Source organism: Dipteris shenzhenensis, chromosome 18 (genome assembly GCF_047967505.1).
Source record: "Dipteris shenzhenensis isolate YYH24624 ecotype China chromosome 18, Dip_SZ_1.0, whole genome shotgun sequence".
NCBI classification, from domain to species: Eukaryota; Viridiplantae; Streptophyta; class Polypodiopsida; order Gleicheniales; family Dipteridaceae; genus Dipteris; species Dipteris shenzhenensis.
This window is the reverse complement of record NC_141613.1, coordinates 15,102,615-15,124,331: the sequence shown is the minus strand read 5'-3', so window position 1 is coordinate 15,124,331 and position 21,717 is coordinate 15,102,615. Positions and strand designations below refer to the sequence as shown.

Genomic DNA, 21,717 nt, shown 5'->3' with positions numbered 1-21,717 from the left:
AGCTTGTATCTCAACCTGCTTCTCTCCTTTATCTCACTCAATCTCCTCTCTCCACTCCCACATTGGGTGGTCACTACTCAGCCGTCTACCAACCATCGTTTGGTTGTTTGTAATCCACTTCGGTCCAGCCCAGAATCCATTGTAGCCAAGCCTAGTGGTGATACTTTCACAATTAATCCAACCCACCTTTCAACAAAATTGGGCAATCATGTTGGGACACTTCTTGTGTGAGAAAGTTAGTTGCATGAGAGTGCATTATCCTCTACATTCATTTGTGGAGTTTTCATAGAGTTGCAAGATATTTTTTCATGAGTTGTTGTTTGAAGTGTAGTGGCAGTCTTATACAGGACATTTAGGGCTAAGCGAGCAAACAAAGAGGTGAAAGTGCGAACAATCTCAAAAAGTAATTTCCTAACATTGTGTCAAGGAGGTAACTCTTCTATAGGGGACTAAGCTTTGACTATTGCCTTAGGTTAGGAAACAGAAGGTAAGACATTGTTGGCCTAAGTGGCCTAAAGGCTACTTGTGCCTTGTTAGGAGGTTAAGTACAATCAGTACTAGTTTAGTAGTCCTAAGGGTGCTAGTGGACTAAGCTCCAATGAGCAAGTCACCACTAGGCTTAGGGGTGGCAAGGTAGTGCTTTTAAACATCTCTAGTCAAGGGACTTGGTAGATGGCTGAGGTTGCATGAGGAGCTAGTCTTTTGTAGTAGTTTGTTCTTGCAGCCTGAGTGGTGGTTCAGGGAGAAGCAGCAGGCTAGGTAGCATGTATGGGGGCGAGATCAACAAGAGAGAGGCATGGGGGGACGAAAGCATGAGGGAGAGGTCTGTGAGGGCAGGGAGTACGGGAGAAGAATGAGAAGATGGGGGAGGCACCAAAGGTGGGGTGAAGGAGGAGATGCGATACGAGTAGGTCTAGCTGCTAGCATACCATAGAGGTCACAGGTGCTGGCCATACAATATATGTCACATAGACCGTTGCTTTCATCTAAACAAACTCATGCATGGCATGGCCCCGAATCAGCATGACAATTTTCTCATGACCTCAGTTCATGAGATCATGTTGTCGTAGATGAGCAATTTAGTAAATTACATTGCCTACTTCCCCGCAGGCTGACATCTTGCTCCCTATTCAATAGTTCCTCTCCATAGGTTGCTTGCAAACTGGTTAGTGAACAAGAACGGCACAACCATGGAAGGAGTGTTTTTTAAATAACACTTATTTTAATTTTGAATCAGGTTTGATGATTTCTCATTGACTCCTATCTAACTAAAGGATTTCTCACTTACTAGAAGGATCTTTTTCCGAAAATAACTAAACAGTTATAGACCTTATATTTAAAAAGGCCATGCTGTTGTGGTACTCTTCAATACTAGGGTTCTAAAAATAGCTTAAACAGTCACAATCCTGGTCTTCTAGAACTACCACCCTGATTACATTCAAACAACTTCTAAGCATTGTGAGCAGGACCTTTAAAGTGAGGCAATCTAGGTACCTATTTTCCTTATATTCACATGTTTTTCACATTCAAATACACAAATAGACATGCACATAGAATATTTGGGCATAATTGGTAATGCAGCACATAATTACACAAGCTACACCATTCACATTAGTTACTGTCCAAAAGCAAGGCATGACATGTGAAAATCAAACTCCATCTCATAATTCATTTCCTTTCATTGCAGATCTAACCTGCTAAACTTTACTTCAGATATGCAGAAATGCATAGACAATAAGAGTTGCAGATTGAAGTAAAGAAAGGTAGCCACAAAAATGAAACAAAATTAATGAGTTTGCAAAATAAAACAGCTTTCAAAGGCCTTTCTTAAAACTAATTACTTGCCATAGGAGCCATAAAATTATCCATGAACAAATTCAACGGAATTGTAGGTGTACTTACACCAACTATACCATTGGTAGAGCGCAACCCCATTAATGGATCCGCAGTTTGTGTTTGACCCATGTCAGAAGAGAAGGAACCCAATATCACAGCATCCCATACAAGAAACATTATCAAGGGAATTGCAGTCCCCATAACAACTGCAGATCTGCACAACAAAAGCATGTCAATAATACTTTTACAACACATTTGAGCAGATACGTAGCCATAATATGTCATATTTTAAGCCATTTTGATCTTCCATCTCCAATTTATCCACTCCAAAACCATGTGAAGTCCCATATTTAGAATTTTTAACTGAGGCACCAGCTCTTTAACAAAGACACAGGCACCATTGGAGCAGCATGCTGAGTCACTCCAGTTTGTATATTAGTACAAAGCTGTAGACTTTTCAGACCTAAAAACTTCTCACACACATTTTTTGGGTAAAAGAACCTTTCATTAAGAAGAATGTACATTCATAGCTGTCTCAAAGTGAGTCAACTACTACTTATATGCTAAACAAAGACTGGAAAGAAAGCATACTGTAGCTGCTCCAGTAAAGAACAGCTAGTACAAGCGCGCACGTGCACGTACACACAAAATATAAATATAAATTTATATTTATTTATTTATTTGTATTCATGTGTGTGTGTGTGTGTGTGTGTACTCCCTTTGGAACTTCAAGACATGCTTTAGGATTGGACTCTTCTTCCTGTACACTCATCCATTCGTCCTTTGAAGGTGTCTCATATCACAGTCTCCTCTTTATATAAAATTCTGTTGTCTCCACCATGGGCATCAGACAGGGCTAATGAAATTTGGTGTTTGCATCGTCCGGTCAAATGGTGGAGAAAAAGATTGAAACAAATTTGGCACTCCAAGGTCCCTCTACGACAATAGGTCTTTCTATGGCGTGTTTTGTTGGAGGCTATTCCTTCTGGACAGCTTTTATCACGCAGACATATTGCTCCGGCTATTTGCCGTAGGTGTTTAGCTCCAAGAGAATCTGTATCTCATATTTTTTGGCACTGCCCTGAGACATGGAGATTCTTCAGCATCCTTCGACAGAGATTGAGACTAAGATTTCCTCAGGCTTCTTTTGGCAAGCTTTTATGGTTGTTTGAGATCTATCCTCGAGTTACCTAGGTTTGCTACTCGGCACTCTGTACTCTCTGGAAAGATAGAAATTATAGAGTCTTTGGTGATCGAGTTCTTTCTACTTTTGTTTTCTTCCGTCGTTCTTTGCAGCAATCGCTCTTCGATTGTCTACAAACTCACTACATAGATCATGATGTATATTTGTCCTACATGGAGATTTTCTCGTGATGTAATCTTTTGGCTTACCAGTCTTTCTGGGATAGGTATCTTGTAATATAAAGCCTTCAAGTTTTCACCCCAAAGAAAAAAAAAAAAGTGCGTGTGTGTTCTTTGCTCTCCTTGCTCCCTCATTTCTTGCTGCTCAGTCTGCCTTGGGTCTTCTCCTCCGTTTTCCTTTTGCCTTTGGTGTCTTCTACCGTCCTGTTGCTTAAGCCCTCTTCCAGTTGTCCGTTTCTACTGTTTTTTACCCCTTCTTTTCCTCTTCTAACCTTAGCTGCATTTTCTGTGCATATCCTTACTCACTTTCTACTTTCTTGCCTGCTCTTTCTTATCTTTACTTTCGCATGTGTGTGGGTCTCTGCTATCTTTTCAACTTCTACAGGAGCAAATGGCTAATATGAAGATTTATTCGCATAAGAAGCAGAAGCAGGATTTGGGTCATGATGACCCTGTGCATGCCTCTCTTGAGGCCCAATTGGTATATGATGTGATGCATGAGGGATTTGAAGTTACTCGCAAGGAACGGGAAGACTCTACTCCCACCTTTGGGATAAGGTCGAGATTGATGATATTGTGGCTCCGGTGCATGAATATGCCAAACACACAATGATTATTGTCTTTCCAGGCCGCATGCCAATTACAGCTAATGTGGGTAATTGGTTGACACACACTTTAGGTGGTTGTTTTGTACGCAAAGTGCATTATGCAGCCAGGGGCTTCTTTGAAGTTATTACGGTGGACGAACAACATAAGCATATGCTCTTGGAACATTCTCCTCTTTTTTATGGACAGCAAATGGTTCATGTTCTCAAACGGTCGCCTACTAGGGATTATTAAGCTTTGATCAGACATCGTTGTCTAGTGTGGGTGGAAGTAGTGCTCTGGTTTTAAAAAAGCCAAACTAGCCTGCTACTGCAGCCCAGGATAAGGGGAAAGCTCCGGTTGTGTCGAATGGAAATGCCTCTTCTTTGATGCCTTCTACTTCTCAATCGAAAGTAAAGGAAAAGACTTTGCAGGAAGCTTGGCAGAGTCCAAGAAAAACTGTGACAGCACGGAGACCTCTCCATCCTCATACATGGAATGGTTCATCCTCAAATGGTCATTCTCCTCAATAAAATTCAGGAATTGGTCTTACATGGGCTGCTGTGACAGCAAGTCGCACCCTCTTCCCTGAAGAGGAAATAACGGCTCTTTTGTCTTCTCCAAAGACACTTGTATCTTCTCAGGGTCAGGGGCCGAATCCTGAGATTGAAATGCAGACTTGATACTTTTGGTTCTCAGTTGTACATATTCTGTAAATATGTTGTCACATATAAAATGTTTGACTCTCAATGTATAGGGGTTATGTGTAACCAAGAAATGGAAACTTGTCTGGGGCTATCTCAATCAATTACAGCCTGACATAACGGCATTGCAAGAGCATAACCAGCAGGTGTAGTTTTTCTTGTGAAACATGAGTTTCAGGCAGTTGTTGCCCTCAATAATAGCCGAGGCAGATGGCTGATTATATAGTGTCTCATTTATTTTGAATTTGCCTCAGTTTATGCACCTCAATCATCTCGCAATAGAGGTTTAATTTGGGCTGATATGCAAGGCTACCCCTGGAGACAACATGCCTTTATTTGTTGGGATTTTAATAATGCTCCTCAGCACGGTGTTAATACTTCTAGCCTTACTCATATGTTGGCTTCTGAGCGCCATCGTTGGTCCAATCTATTAGTTCAGCTCGCTCTTGTTGACCTTTGGAAAGAATCACAGCCAATGTTACCAGGCTATACTCTTCATGCAATTTTTGCCATAGTTGCGAATAACTGCTTGCATCCTAGTAATGAAAGCTTCCCAAGCATAGTCAATACCAAAGCGGGACTGTTGTGATAGGGGGTGGACAGCCTCATAAACCATGACCTTGTATGCATCATGCACCAAATAACTATTATTGACAATGAGTAGCCTTCTTTGTGTAAGCCGATCATCAGGCATTTCATGAAGAGAGATCCTCAACCACAAAGGGGCATGATCCGAATGTGTAAAACCATAATCCACCCATAACTTAGTAGTGAGATAATCATAGTGCTAAGGATCAACCCTGTACCAACGATCTATACGGTCGCGATAAGAAGACTGAGCATTATGCTGAGAGAGAATGTTGCTCATGCTAAAGTTACGTGTCAATCTTTGATTAAGCTTAAAGAAAGAAAGAAAGAAAGAAAGAAAGTTTATTAAAGTCTTTGGAAGACCAATGGGTCCATGAGACTGTGAAAATCCTGGTACAAACGAGCTGTGAGGGTGGAGCTACTAAATGAGCATCCGCACCAATGCAAAATGCAAAAAATGCAAAATGGTAGTACTAAGTACTAGGTACAACATAGTCATGTCAGCGGTCGACTACATATCAATCTCATCATCATCATCATCATCATCATCATTAGGACATCACGGTGGATGAGGCAATGGAGGCATGAGGCGGCGAGAGTCCTGTCGGCCGCTCACAGGTGCGGCCCTGTGACATCTCCTGGTCATAACTCTGTGCCTAACAAGGGCTACAGTAACCCTTGTCGGCTGGGATCTGACTTTAAGCAGGGAGGGGATATCCCCAAGTGTAATATGCGCGTCCACCCTTTGTCTGAGCTGTCTACTCAGTGGCTCTGGGTCACGATCATGTCGAGGTCTCGTCCTGTGGAGGTCCATGTGATCTGGTAGGAAGAACTCCGTGATGGAGCTCTGAGAGGGATCTGCCAAGGAAGAAGTTTGCTCCTCTCTTCGTGATCGAAGTAGCCTCTTGCGGTGCTTGACTACCTCATGAATGGAAGCCGCCAAGCATCTCTGGTCTGGATAGGAGAGGAATCGGTACGAAACCCCACAGCTATCTCTGAAGAGGCAGTAGAAACGCCCTCGAATCTCATAGTAAATAGGACACCTAAAGATGAAGTGCTCCTCCGTCTCAACCTCATGTATGTCACACAATGTGCATATGCGCCTCTCCCTGGGTAGGCCCTCTGCTCTGCCGCTCTCGATACAAAGTCTATGTGAAGAGACCTGAAACGGCCCAATAGAGATCCTCAGTGAGTGCGGTAAGTGGATCTGCGTGTATCCTGGTGGGTCAATGAACCCCTCGTCGGTGATATGCAAGCAGTGATCCCTGTAGAAGCTGAGCTTCACTGGAAGCTCACTCGGTCCCAACTAGGTTCGGAATGTATGTAGTTGTAAGAGATCCTCGCGGATGACCTAGTTGACTTCATGAGATAGGAGGGGAGAAAACCGAGCGTCCATACTGTACTGGAAGGGAGGGAGTCTATCCATGTGGAGCCCCAGTAGCTCAAACCATCTCTCTGTGCATGCATACCAGCATCTCTGGTCACCTCTTGCTGAGAGAGCCATAGAGGAGGACAATGCTAACCATGGTAGCATGTTGCACCCTAAAGTGTAATCCCCATAATCCCTGACTCGGTACATATATGTGATGAATTGAAATGCAGCATCTAGCTGTAATGGGGATGACCCAAACTCAGTATGAATGATCTGGTGAGGAACGGATGGCTTACCGTGGATCATCTTTGATAGCATGAGAACCTGTAGCCGCTCCACACGAGCCCATTCTATATCCGACAAGTCTGGCCCCCAGCAAGGGCTATGTAAGAAAATCAGATTTAATGCCAGGCTAAACATTGTCTCCAATGCAATGACAATAGCAAAATCTCTAAATGGGAGACACACGCACGACAGAGAGCTTTTTCGGATAAAGGATGTTCATCCAAAGCCTTTTTTAAAGGCTTACACAATAAGAGGCACTCTCAAAGTATTTGCAAGGCTCTTCTCTCGGATGGTGTTTGGACTTCTTCTCGAGCATAGCTTGATGCAGCTTGTGTTCATAATTTTTCTGCTATTTGGGAAAGCTGATTCTCCATCACATGAGATTATTTCAGCAAGGCAGAAATTATTACAGCATGCCACTCCCATTGTCTCACCAAGACAGGCTTTGGACTTGGAAACTCCTTTCATTGAAAGAGAGTTAAGTGATGCTGTTAAATCATGTGGTAGATGGAAATCTCCTGGCTAGGATGGTCTCACTGTTGAATTCTTCTTAGTATATTGGGATGTTCTCAAGTCTCCTTTGCTACATGTTGAGGATGAGTCCTCCACCCACGTGGACCTCAACCAAGGAGGGTTAGTAGACCTCTAGTAAAGGAGGGTCACAATAGCAAGTAGTGGATACTTTTGTAATTGTAGAGACAGTTATAACTATCCTTAATAGCATGTAGTAGCGGCCTTATCCACCACATCATTTCTGAGACTATGTCTGTTTTCTGACTGTTATCCAACTGAGGTCGGAGTACCATTGGATGTTGTTATATGCGAGTCATCACCTCCTGCATGGTGGTTGTTGTTGCTATCTGCTGAAATACAAACTTTATGCAATATTTCTAGTCTACAAATGATTGTCTCGGCTATTTGCATGTTTTGTACTATATCTTCTTTTTCTGACATTAATCAAATTTAAGTCCAACCCTGGCATTCCCATTGCTAGGAGTGGATATGTGTAGGTGTTTTTCAGTCTTTTGGAGACACCACTAACACTATTGGTGATCCTCTACTGCGTTCGAGCTTTGACTGCCGGTTGCTGCTACATAGCAATTCTGCAAAAGAGTGAAAGCCGTATGATCTACAATGACTACAACACAAATCGACCAATAGAGGCAACAGCTCCCAAGAAAATCAAATCAACAACAACGTATTGTCGCAAAGACGACTTCTAGCAAAGCACGAAACGGCATACAACCCGATTCAATGAGCGACATCATTCAGAGATCGCTTGAAGGCGGACCACTTTCGAAAATCCTTCACGACTTCTGTAAATGACTTCCTCACGACAAGAACCAACTGGATAGCCGCCACAACACTCCGGACAAGTGAACACACTGTGACGAGTGAGGTGTCTACGAAGCTATGTCTTGGATTGAGCATTCAACAAGAAGCAAATTGTACTCCGACTCCATTCTGACCATACAAGTTTGCAACAACTTGATAAAATCCCTCATCAACAAACACTTGTTAACTATTTGGCAAAAAAAGTACAATACACGGTTCGACAAGCGACATTGCTGTCAAAGTCTTCAGTCACCACATCGACCAGACGAGCTAGCAAGTAGTCATCGGATTACCAGCGGATAGTTGTCCGACTGCGCAACAGCACTATCAAATATTCAAGGCGACAAGCCCCAGCAAAGTAAGCAGATTCCTCATCGAACTGCACTACAAGCAGCCCAACAGTAGCCAGTGACCACAGTTCTCTATTCCTTTCTTACATGGCGAGTATATTAGTCCATGTCGGATAACTTTTAGGAGAAAACGTAACCTCGCCGAATTGGCTACGCCTATTTTACAAGAACCTGTGCTAGACTGGAAGCGGGCACACAAACAGATGATCAAGACGACATTTTCCACGATCCAGATTACACATTGAGTGGAACAAGCTCTTCTGATAATTATGTGCATAGCACAAAAATAAGTGAGGTTCAAATTGAACTTAGCAAATTCATGGTGCAATCAACTACTGAAGAATTACTCAAAAGGAGTATTGCAACAAATTTCGCAGCACGCCTATTTGTTTAGGCTCAAAGAAAACTCGACTTCAATCCATTGCCCCCACCTCCCAAAAAGAAATTACAAGCTCAAGCTCGAAGACAAAAACGCCAGCCAAGAATGCAGAATCCTTTGGAAAAGTCAGCCAAATTCACTGGCAAGAAAGGGCAAGATCCAGACAATCATGTCGGACAATTTAAAACAAGGTGGGTTGCAAGCAGACAACTTTCGGACAACTTTCGGACGTGACCAAGAAAGAGCAGTTTGCAGCAACTTTTAATGGTAAGGCAATGATTTGGCTTATGCAATATGGTGTAGCTCATTTTGCATCTTATGATAAATTGAAAACTGCATTTTTAAGCCGTTTTCGTAAAGAAAAAACTCCAGAATACATACTCAAGAAGAATCGTTGTTTTACTCCTCCATCATCGATGGTGCAGTCCTGGATTGTAGCAACCCGTTGCATACAAGCATCGCTGGTACAGAACTGAATAGAAGCAAGCTAGGAGGAAGCAGCTAAGGTTTACTGGTGAGTGATATATATTTTTAATCTCGTGGCATTGGCAGATATAGAAGTCAAGCTTTTTAGAGCTGGTGACAATTGACTAGCAAAGATAAATGACTGCTCCATAGAAACATCTTTGGATCTGAGGAAAGACTTGCAAGAAACCTTCATTGGTTATTCTAACAGCTTATAGTTCCACTGTGAAATTCTCTGAGTGGCAAGTATTGGAGACCTCGAAACTGGAGATCTGAATGTGTAAATACTGTTGAAGCGCCTGGATACTTGGGTTGCCATTGTAAATTATGGGGATCTCATTCACTCAGTCAATAACTCGATACACATTCACACACGCATGCACGCCCACCACCTTTATCCTCCGTTCCCCCCGCCTCTCCCGCACTCCTCCCCGCCCCCCTTCCCCCCCCGTAGGCGCTCCTCCCCCACCTTCCTTTCACTCACTCCCTCCTCCTCTCCTTCTCCTCTCCTCCCTCTCTCCTTCCCCTTCTCCCTTCTACTTTCCCTCCCGCTCTATCCATCTCTCTCTTCCGCCTCTTCGCCTTGCTTCACCTCCGTCCCCCCCCCCTCGGAAGCCCTTCTTCCACTCCCCCCTTTTTTCTCTTCTTCCTCCCTGCAGTGGGAGCATTTGTGCTTGGTGGTGACCCTTGGTCTAGCCAGAGGGGCTCTAAATTTCTTAACAAGAATCTTGCGTAAAGTCGCATTCCCACTGCTCATCCTTAAGTTAACCATTAAATTTTTACATTCCAACTTCTTTCTCCTTTTGGGGGTTCTTGTGTGTATCTTCAAAGGCTTTTGATATGGACCTAGACACTCTTTTTTTGGTTTCACTAGGTCTCATAGAACTTGGAGAGTGGCTAGGGCATGCAAGCTAGACATTGTAGATGGTGTTTTGATGCATACCCTATTTACAGTTAGTGTAAACACCCAATACACTAGGTGTTGGAAGATTATTGGTTTTGGTTCACGTAAAAGAGACCCAACTACTCCGTAGGATTACTTGATGGCCATAGAATTCCATAGTTTAGAGATTTGGGGTTAAGGTCTTGATATTGATGACCTAGGCCTACAAGATGGGGCTAATAATTACTCTTTATGGCATGTTCATGAAGTTGGATTACTCATCTTCCAATCCTTCCTCCAAGTCCAATAGATCGCAGGGTTCTTCATAAGCTTCAAGCTCTAGGAGGGCTCTGTTCCCCATCCACCCACCCTTGCAATGAGTTAGAACATGGTGAGCTGAAACATAAACACGAATTCCATGATCAAGCAAGGCAACAATTGCATAGACTAATCCTTAGGCATGAATTGCAATGGGTCCTACTGGGTAGTCCGCTAGAAATCTCTATGCTTCAAGAGCATATGTTTTCAACAACATAAGATGGTTGCAAGGAACCAACTTCTCTAAAAAATCCGTGCAAAGGTTCAGTGCCCTACAATAGAGTGGAGACATGCACATTTGCTTGGCTAGTCCCTTGCATTTAGCGTCTTTGATCACAAAGAGCTTATTGGAAGATAGGTTGTTTGGATGGGCTTGAGAGAGGAGAACTCAAGATTGGGACCTTGAATGCGTAAGCGCCAACCTATAGATAGCAAAGCAGGCCCATTTTGGCACCAAGTCATAGGTGGCTTGCCAAAGGTTGACTCCTTGGTTGATGGAGGCAACTTCAACAACTTGGAATTTTCCATAAATGATATAAGAGGGGCCCCCTTTTCAGAGATCCCCCACATGAGATGGTTCTTGGGAGTAGCTTGTTTTCTCACTCAAGGGCAGTGATCCCTAGAGGTAACTTTAGTTCTCCAAGTTATACGGTAGCTTCAGCTTTTCCTTTGGTCAATGTATAAACGATGGTCTCACGGAGAAGCTGGATTGGATCTACACCTGATAATAACACACGTAACAAGGAGGCATCCACAAGGATTCTAACAGATACTATCATGCTAGATCACGTCCCCATAGTGCCTTGCCTAGAGCAACCATGTATCTGGTTGCCTCAATATGGAGTGACAATCACTTCCACACTATTAGGAGGAGGCCATCACCCATGTTTGGACCCTTGATGTCATACCTAGGTAAATTGTGCGCAATGGACAATAGAGACCATCTAGCGCAGAACCGTGGCAATATAGGAGCAAGCCCTTGGTCGATGACAATCTCTTTGGAAGAGAAGCAAGCCTTTCATCACAACTTTCCATTGAGATGGAGTGAGCAACTGCCAGACTCACCTTGGTTGGCAAAACAAATATGTGTGCCAAAGTGGAGTTGCATGAGGTTGAGGATAAATGATAAGAGTTATACTACCACTCCTCTCCAGTTAGGTGGCCACAATGGGGGTCTACCAAACCAGTAGACATAGGTTAGCAGGGACACATCTTCCATCTCCGATATGAGAAGGGCTAAATGCTTAGTCCGCCATGAGAACTTGGACATGACTACATCCTTCTATAGTAAGCCCTTCAAGGGTGACGATTCTAGATCCTAGGTAGCGGCTGCCTCTGAGAAGGTTTGGGCCCAGATTCCCTTGACAGTTATAAAGCCTATGATGTGTGTTTGGAGACTCCTTTTACAGATAGCCAAATGCTAAAGGCCTAAAGGCCTTCAATGAAGAGGACAAAATGGTGGATGTCCCTTGTCTTCTTCTAGGAGTTTTGGGACTTGATTGATACTGTGCTCCGTCAAGCTTTTCATGATAGTTTTTATGCAAGACAAATGCCCTCCTCTCTCTATATCTATCATAGATGGGTATACGTGATCCCCAAGGGAGGGGGGAAAGCCTACCTTTGTACCTCGCTCTATTGTTCTTTTCACAAGCTTTTCGACTCAATACAAATAGTCTTCTCTCTCCCGTGGATGGACATGTATGATCCTCAGGGTGGGGGAAACAACCAACAATCGATTGTGAAGAATAATCCCCTTCTAGATACAACCTACAAGGGTCTTGAGTCTCCAAATGCATACCACTTTTCCAAAAATTATTAATTATACATAGATATATCTCGTTTAGGAGCGAATTATATTGGATAACATTTTCACCTTTTTGAGGACATCAGGTGTGGGATCAACAAGGCCCTCCTCAGGTGGTTTTACTTGCTTCCCACACAAGGGGGGCACTAGTGTAGTAGATTACATCATGGGATCCCCTACCTTCACCTCATGTATCACTGACTTCACCGTAGCACCACTCCCTCCAGGAGCTGATCACACATACCTATTCTTCACTATCGCCACCCCACGCTTAGCCACACCACACACACCACATAGGAAGCACGACAACTACCACGACATTCACTTTGATCACAGCCTCTCCCCTGCCTACTCTGGACGCCTAAACAGACTCCTAATCCACATCGATCACATACCACTCATAGAGGACCATGCTGCCCTGATTAGCCGCACACTCCGCGAGGCTTCCCTCCAAATCTTTCCCCACACCACACGGTCCACTAGACCACCACCTCTTGATTCTGTACCCTGCAACAATTGGTACGATGCGGAGTGCAAGTCTTATCGCTGACAACTCCGACTTGAAGCTAGATGTCACCTCCCGAACACACCAGACACGGTACACAAGTACCGACGTCTCGTACGTCAGAAGAAGCATGCATTTCTTCGTCGAAATGAGGAGGAGCTTATACCTAGATGAATCCAAGAACATTCCCAAACTCATCCTCTAAAAACACAACATAGTGCAGTTTCAATCTCATGATAGTCACTCACAAGGTTGAAAACCATAAACTCCATCATGCATAGCAGGGACTAGCTACTATGACATCCCCACTCACGTCATCAACGCCCAACAGTTGCTGAACATCTTGTACAGCAACAACTCTAAGGATTTTTGGCAGAGATTCCTTGAGCATAGGTCTCCATCACCCCTCACTGACCGCGAGTTTGGCACACGTATGCACGCCATCTTTATGATGTCCCACACCAGCCTACTCTAGATCTCATACACACACCTCACCCCACCACTTGCACATTGTTCACCAGAGGGGGAGTCAAGGACACGACATTGAAACTACACAATGGCCGAGCTAAGGATCATGAGAGGCTATGCACTGAGTTTATCGCGTATGGGATCGACACATTAGCCTCGATCCTAGCAAAGCTATTCAATGACGCTGTTTGCCTTGGCTTCCCCCGCACTTGGACACTCAACACCATCACCCCCATCCACAAGGCAGGGGATCCCATGGACCCAAGTAACTACAGGACTATCCTGATTGGCATGTGATGTCCAAGATCTATGCAGTAGTATTGGATGCGTCAGTCAGCCTGTTCACAGAGATGAGAGGGCTCAGAGTAGAGGGGCAGATGAGATCATGAGTACCATAGGGGTCAAACAGGGTTGTCCCTTATCACCAACCCTGTTTGGCCTCTACATCGATGAGCTTGAGACTTTCATGGGGGCTTCCGGAGGGACCGGCTGCTCACTTGCCAGGATCATCATCAGGATTCTTCTTTATGTAGATGACGTGGCACTCTTGTCGTCCACACCCGAGGGGCTCCAGCGACACTTGGATGCACTGCAGGCTTTTGTTTATCCCATGATTTGGAGGTCAACCTTAGCAAGACCAAGGTCATGATCTTTAACACCTCTCGAGCAAACATGCAACAGAAGCAGTTCACTTTCGGTGGGTCATCAGTTGAGATCGTATCCTCATACACTTACTTGGGGGTCATCTTCTTCGGCCCAATCTTCACGATGAGACCAGCGATGCAGGCCAGACTGAGTAGGGGATACGCCTCACTACCTCGGCTAGAGAGACAGTGCTTCCACTCCCACTTCCAGGACCCTCGAACCAAGGCTCTTCTCTTCGGCTCCTTGGTTCGACCAGCCGGTATGTATGGCAGCCCTTGTTGGGAACTTGATATGTCAGAGATAGAGTGGACACCGGTGGAGCACTTGCAGATCCTCATGCTCTCACGGATGATCCGGGGGAAAACATCTGTACCACATCACATCATTTAGGCCGAGTTTGGTGCTTCTCCACTCGAGCTAGATACAACCTTTCAGACCATCACATATCTACACCGGGTTAGATCATATGAGGACTGCACATCAAGGAGACAGAGGTTGCCATGGTTGGCTCTTGATTCCTCCATGAGGTTGGTAGCAGAGGGAGACGAGCGATGCTGGTATGCACGGACTCACAGATGGCTTGTGAGACTAGGGTTTCACATCGATAGGATACCTTCTTTTCAGTACAGTTTAGATGCCCCTCCGGTACTCCCACCCACCATCCCAATCGGGCCACACACCAACCAGGTCATTGAAGAGGATCTTCAGCAGCTACACACCTTTAGGACCTGGTTGGAGCCGAGGGAGCTTCCAGTGAAGCTGAGTTTCTACAAAGATTACTATCTTTGTATTTCGGAGGAGGGATTCATCACACCACCGGGGTACACTGAGCTTCATATGCCTCACTCACTATGGATCTCCATCGGACAGTTTCGGGTATCATCACACCGCCTCCGCATAGAGAGCGGTAGAGTAGAGGGGATCCCTAGGGAGCATCGCATATGCATATTGTGCGACTGTCAGGAGGTTGAGTCGGAGGAGCATTTTATTTTTAGGTGCCCAGTGTACTACGAGATCCAAGGTCGCTACCATTGTCTCTTCAGAGACGGCTCCGGGCTCCTTTCCAAATTCCTCGCCTACCCAGATCAGAGATGCCTCGCGGCCTTCATTCACGAGGGGGTCCGACACAGAGAGTACTTACTTAGGCGGCGGGGCTTGGCCACACCATCAGACACCTCTCAGAGCAAGATCACAGAGTTCTTCCCATCGAGTGACATTGATCGGCTAGTCTCTAGCCGCAAACATGACAGAGACTCCAACCTGATGACCGTAGCACGACACAGGAGACATCGAGGGGACACACAGATCACTCTGGGGGACCTCCCGTCATTGTTTAGACCTAGGATACGTCCCACGGGAGTCACAGTGGCTTTGGTCTTGCGTCGAGCCTCCTCCAAGAGACCGAGACACACGGCATTTCTTGACAGACGCCAGCGTCCCATCACCGACTATGCACCAACCAAGGCGACATGACATACGGAGGATTCCGCTCCGCTCCAGTCTTTTTTCTTTTCATTGTCACACTCAGATGTATTTGATTATGTATGATCAGACTTAGGATTCAGCACGGGTGATGATGCTCGTTTTAGTAGCTCCACCCTTACTGTGATCTGTATCAGGTTTTCTTTCAGTCTCATAGACCCATCGGTCTTCCGAAGACTCTAATAAAATTTCTTTCTTTCTTTCTTTTCTCTCTTGTGGTCCTTCTAAACTTCAAGAAGGCTGATGCTAGGGTGGATTGGGCTTCCTTGGAGGGAACCATGAGGAGACTGGGTTTCTGGACACAATGGGTGGAGGAGTCCTCACATGACATGCAGGCAGATTGAGAGAATTATGCTTTGCATGCCACAAAAGGGAGGCCTTTGATCTTTCACATTCCATACGACATGCTATTTGCTGCCCCATATTCTATTCTCTTTACCATAGTGGCTCTAGGATATGTCACAGAATGTATGACGTCGGGTTGGTTAAAAGGCCCCTCCCAATCTAGTAAGAAGAGGAACTATTGAACTATTCTCTTCACCATACAGGCTCTAGGATATGTCATAGAATGTAGGAGGTTGGGTTGGTCAAGAGGCCCCTCCCAATCTAGCAAGAAGAGGAACTATTGAGCTTGTAGTTCATGGATGGCACAACCCTTTTTGTGGAGGGCTTGGCTGAGAGCTTGGAGAGGGTGAGACTCCTTGAGATCTATTGCGTGGGATTCTGTAGCATTACAAAGGGTTCTCTCACCTAGGGTGAGACACTTGGCTCCAAATGAGTCCCTAGATGTCATACCACATTACCTTGGGTGTCGGGTGTGGATTGATATGTTGATGAGCAGTAGGTCAGTCTAGCTCTAGCTGTAGAGTGTGCTTAGCTAATACTATACTGAAGCTCTACCAAACTCTCCTTATTGGAAGAATTTGGTGTACAACTAGGTATTACTTGCCATAGCGTTATACATCACATCATGCTAGTGCTTTCATAGAGGTTGCATTGGACACCTCATGCAATCGGTGTGCAACTTTCTTTGGAGGGATCAAGTGGTACTTGACATACTAGGGCTAGAGTGGCTTGGCAAACATGAATCTTGCCTCATGTCATGTTTGAAGTCATGAAAGCACTTAGAACACCCCAAAGATGGGAGGGCATTGGTAGCCTTCTTGCACGTGGATCTTAATATAGGGTTCCCTAAAAGGGGATGGCTCCTTATATGAGTAGTTTGATGAAGGGGTGGAGCCATCTCTCTACAAGCTTCATTAGGGCCAGCCACACAATGCAGAGAAGAGATTGAGTGACATCCAATTCTATTGGGCCGAATGTTAGAGATGCAAGGGGATTTAAGTTGGGTGCTAGTAAATACATTGTTTGAACACAGTGGATAGTGGTCCTCTCGAGTGTCCCTCTTTGTGTCTGCTAGCCTACCATTACAAGTGGTTTGAGGGTAGGATGATGCAATATCTACCCTTGCTAGTCTTTTATAGTATCTATCCTCACTAGTATTTTAGAGTATCAGACCCGATAGGGCTTGCTGCCTTCATAAAAAAATGGGATGATCGGGTACTTGCTTTGTTTTAGTGGCAAAGGATCAGAGTCATGGGAAGATAAGGCATGGGAAGATAAGCCTACCTGACAGAGAGGCGGCATGCCTTCTCCATAAACATGGTTTCTGCCATCTACTAATGTCGGTTACATGCAAGGAGATTACTAAGGCCACTTCAACCTTCCAAATACAGCACCTTGAATTCTTTAGAGGACATTGCTTGGGAGATACTTGTCAATATCCCCTCCTAGAACATTTAAGTAGCACGCTACAGCCTTGTGATGGCAGGGCAATAGGTCTAACCTCCTGCCACTCTAGTCAATATTTGGCTAGACATTCTATATACCCTGCGAGCAGGAGTAAGGCAAGAAGGGTTCCAAGAAGACTGCTCTACACCATTAGCATTTCTGCAAGGCTTGTCTTGGCTTGCACGTATCTATATTTTCATAGATCGAGGAATCCATTGGTTAGATAGGCCACCATAATGACCTTCGTTGGGAATTTCTCACAGCCACACCGCTCCTTATGGAGGCCCAAAAACCCAAGCATGATCAGATATCCCGGTACATGATCATTGATGGGTTAATTCTATATCATCCACCGTGAAATTGTAATACCATGGGATGAAGAAAACCAATATGGACCAAGACACACTCGGCTCTGCTTAGCCAGCGTTCGTATGATATCCGGCATATTGAGCTAGAGGAGGAAGACAACCCTCCCATAGATGGTGACCTCTTAGATACGATCACCTTCCAATGCAAGACTCGCCTAGATGAACTTGTTGCGCGTTAATGAGGCCAAAAATGTGCCCCACCACTACTTTATTATGGAAATCCTAGACAGCTTTTTGAACTTGGTTGGTTATAGTCGAGGGGAAAGGAAAATCCAGATGGTTGTGGGAATTGAGGGTGCTCCCATATGAGCTCTTTTGGCAAGACCAAATTGTCACCTTCTAGGTTTACTTGTCCCCTTGTCAAACAAGAATTGCAACTTGCTAGCATGATATGTAGTGAAAGGGAAGGGGAGGGATAAAGAAGAGGTACGAGGAGGCTGGAAGACCTGGGTGATGAAAGGGAGAGGGAGAAACCAAACCTATCCAAACAGCCCACAGGCTGTTGGAGAAGTAAGATTCAAAAGAGGGATAAAGAAGAGGTACGAGGAGGCTGGAAGACCCGGGTGATGAAAGGGAGAGGGAGAAACCAAACCTATCCAAACAGCCCACAGGCTGTTGGAGAAGTAAGATTCAAAGGAGCCCAAAGGCCTGCAAAAGGTGAAAGCAAAGGAAAGAAAAAGACGAAGTGCAGGGTGGGGGGGGCAGGAGAGGCTCAATTGAGAAAAGAGGAAGGGATTGTTGAAAGGGGAATAAAGGGGGGGGCAGACCCCTTAGGCCAGCCAAGAGCTAAATCAGCTAATCCAATTGCAAATAAACAAGACAAAAGGGCCAAGGAACTTATGGCATTCCACAGTCCTAAGGATGGCACAATGGCAGTTCAATGCCCAGCCTGTGAAGCAACTGAGAAGGCAGCTGCGTGGAACTTGAGAGATGAACAAAAGAGAGGCTGGGTTGATGTGAGGCCATGCTGGGAGCCAGCCAGATTCGAAGGAGACCCATCCCTAAAACGGGCTTGAAGAAGCCCAAGACAAGCAAAAGGAAAGCGGCAAATGAGTTGTGGTGAGAGAAGACCCGAGGCAGATAGAGGTGAACCAGACCTGGCCCGAGTTGGCATTCAAGAGGCCAGGGATACCTGGCAGAGCTTAGGCAGGGAGAAAGGAGGGTCAACAGTGGACAGGAAAATGCTCACACGGGGGGAAACTGCCCACAGCTTGTCTGAGGGAAAGCAAAAACAGGCAAAGGGGGGGGGAGGTTAAGAGAGGATGTTGAAGAGGGTCAACAGGATGCAGGCAAAGGAGTTGACAGGCTGGAGCAGTTCATGGGAGCTCATGTCCAAGTTAGGGAAGCTGCTGCAATGATGAGGGTTTCATCTTTCACCTCTTGTTACATGCTATAGATCAAACGAAATCTCCTTCTTCACCTTGTTCAAAGGGCTTTTCTCAATGGGAAAATGAGCTAGGCACTATGAGCAGCCTAGGCAGTGCACAATGAATAAGTCCTTGTAGCTCAAGAAGAGAAACCCTTGCCCAACCTTATAGAAAGTTTCCTTTCACTTCAATTCAGTGTTCAGCACTATCTACTTCATTGGTTGAAGCAATGGAGATATACACAGGACCCTTTAGAAGGCCACTTAATATGGAAATATGCACCCACTCCCCTTAAGCAAAGGCTGCCCTAATCCATTGGTGGGTTCCCTCTCCTCTCATTATGTTTCACCCTCTCTTTTTACAATTCTATTCAACTCCCCCCTCTTTGTTGGCTTCTCCCTATCCTCCTCCTTTTTACCCCTCCTCCCCATGGAAACCGTCCCAACCTATCCCACTGGAGTTAAAATTCCCTTTTAGAAAATGGATGTACACTTGTAAAACTTCTTCTATGGACCTTGTGATATCACCCTACACGTATTAAAGAGTGTGACACAGTCTGGCCAAGAACTGAATGGGCTTTAGTTTTGTTCAGGAGCCTCTTGAAGACAGGAGATTGTGCCATCCCCCATGCTTTATAAGAAACAAAATGATGCCTTGATTATAATGGCTGAATTCCAAGCCTGAATCCATCTTACATTCTTTGTAACTCTTCATTTAAGTTACACTATACTACATCATCTGCCAAACCACTACCTATACTCAGTGAGACATATATCATTTGTACTAGCTCAGTCTTCTTGTTTAGGTGATTTTGAGTTTGATTTCCAAATCATCCTTTGTAGTCTATGATCGAGGATTTTGTCCAAAAGAATAGGCTAAGAAACTTGGGAGTTTCTCATTAAAAAGGTGAAGCCTTGAATGCACATACCTAGTAATTATGTGTATGATTCTCAAATCATCCTTTGTAGTTGTCCAAATGGCTAGAAAACTTGGGAGTTTCTCATTAAAAGATGAAGCCTTAATGCACATACCTAGTAACCACAGTCACCTTTTTTTGGCTAAAACATAATCCAAATGGGTAGTTAAGAGAGCTGGCACCTTATTCTTGGAAGGTCTCCTTCAAGACTCGTGCATACAACAGGTACAACATTCTGAAACAGTATGGTTTATAAATATTAACAGACCAATGACATTACAAAGTATGATGATTACAGTACTCCATCTAAAACTCTTCAACATATAAACAGTATTGCAGCAAACTCTTGAAATGGTATAAATTCCACTATTTTCCTGAACCATGGACAAAAATTTACTTTAACAATGCCCAAAGATAGCTTTGTGATACTGTGCCAAAGCTTAAAATTTCTGGTCAAAAAATGCTTAGATGTATGGAGCTCACAAAAAAGAAAATGTCTCAGTACAAATCCAGCATAGTTTGACTGCCAAGATAATTTCAAGTCACAAAACGTGCAAGACTGAAGGGCCTGAAGGGGGAAGAAGAGCAAGAGGGAGAGAGTGAGAAAGAGAGAGGACTCCAAATGTGCGGGTGTGAAGTGATGAGCCACACCACAAACTCATTAGTTTTATTAGGATTAGGTTTTATCCTATGACTGTCTTAAGACAGTCATAGTTGTCTTAACTTTAATAAAGGGGTGGCAATGTGCCTTTACCCCAACAACCTCCCACCTAAAGGCCAATGTGCCTAAAGGGGAGAAAAGAATAAAAATTACAGCAATATACAGTTACTGTATACAGGACCATAAAATAAGAATGGTCTCATCCTAATCCCATGATGTGGCGGCAATGTGCAAACCGCTCAGTAGGCAAGCTCTTAGTGAGCAAATCTGCAGGATTATCATCAGTATGCACCTTCACAAGCTCAAGTCGCTTGTCTTCCAGTACCTCCCTGATGAAATGATATTTCACATCTATGTGCTTGGTCTTCTGATGAAAGACCGGATTCTTTGCTAACATGATAGCACTCTGACTATCACAATGCAAAACTGGCATATCTCCTGTAATGCCCAAGTCTCCCACCAGCCGAGTAAGCCATATTGCTTCCTTGCATGCCTCAGTGGCTGCAACATATTCAGCTTCAGTAGTTGATAGTGCAATGCATTTCTGCAACCGAGACACCCATGATATAGCACCTCCTGCAAATGTGAAAATATAACCGGTAGTAGACTTCCGGTTATCTGCATTCCCTGCATAGTCTGAATCTGTAAAACCATGCACCAATGCATCCTGCCTACCATAGCATATGCACAAGTCTTTGGTACCCTTGAGATACCTCAAGACACCTTTCACTGCTTCCCAGTGCCTCTTGCCTGGATTTGCCATATACCTGCTGATGACTCCCACCGCAAAAGCAATATCCGGACGAGTGGCAACCATGGCATACATCAAAGATCCAACTGCAGATGCATACGGAACCTTGGCCATTTCAGCCTTATCATCATCTGATCTGGGGCTGTCCTTACTGCTGAGTTTTAAATGTGGAGGCAACGGGGTACTAATAGACTTCCCCCCCTCCATTTTAAAGCGCTGCAGTACTTTGTCAATGTACTCTTTCTGTGACAGAAACAAAAGTCCCTTGGACCTGTCACGAGTAATCCGCATGCCAAGAATATGATTTGCATCACCCAAGTCTTTCATGTCAAAAGACTTATGCAGTTGTTTCTTCAAAGCACTAATCTCATGCTGAGATTTACTGGCAATAAGCATGTCATCCACATATAGAATGAGTAGCATCAAACTGCCATCCTTTGCCCGTTTGGTGTACAAGCAATGATCGGTCTCACACCTATGATACCCTTGGGACTGCA

The 21,717-nt window shown here is 44.6% G+C and overlaps 1 protein-coding gene across 2 annotated transcripts in view; it reads right to left on the bottom strand.

Moving 5' to 3' along the window:
• Positions 1-21,717, bottom strand: part of LOC147890844 (uncharacterized) — a 115,663-nt gene that overhangs the window by 14,927 nt on the left and 79,019 nt on the right. For both annotated transcript variants that reach the window (XM_087389534.1, XM_087389535.1), the window contains exons 10-11: positions 19,991-20,043; positions 1,903-2,050 (exon numbers count right to left, since the gene is read on the bottom strand). In XM_087389534.1, the coding sequence (XP_087245660.1) occupies positions 1,903-2,050; positions 19,991-20,043 (201 nt within the window). The remainder of the gene's footprint in view (positions 1-1,902; positions 2,051-19,990; positions 20,044-21,717) is intronic.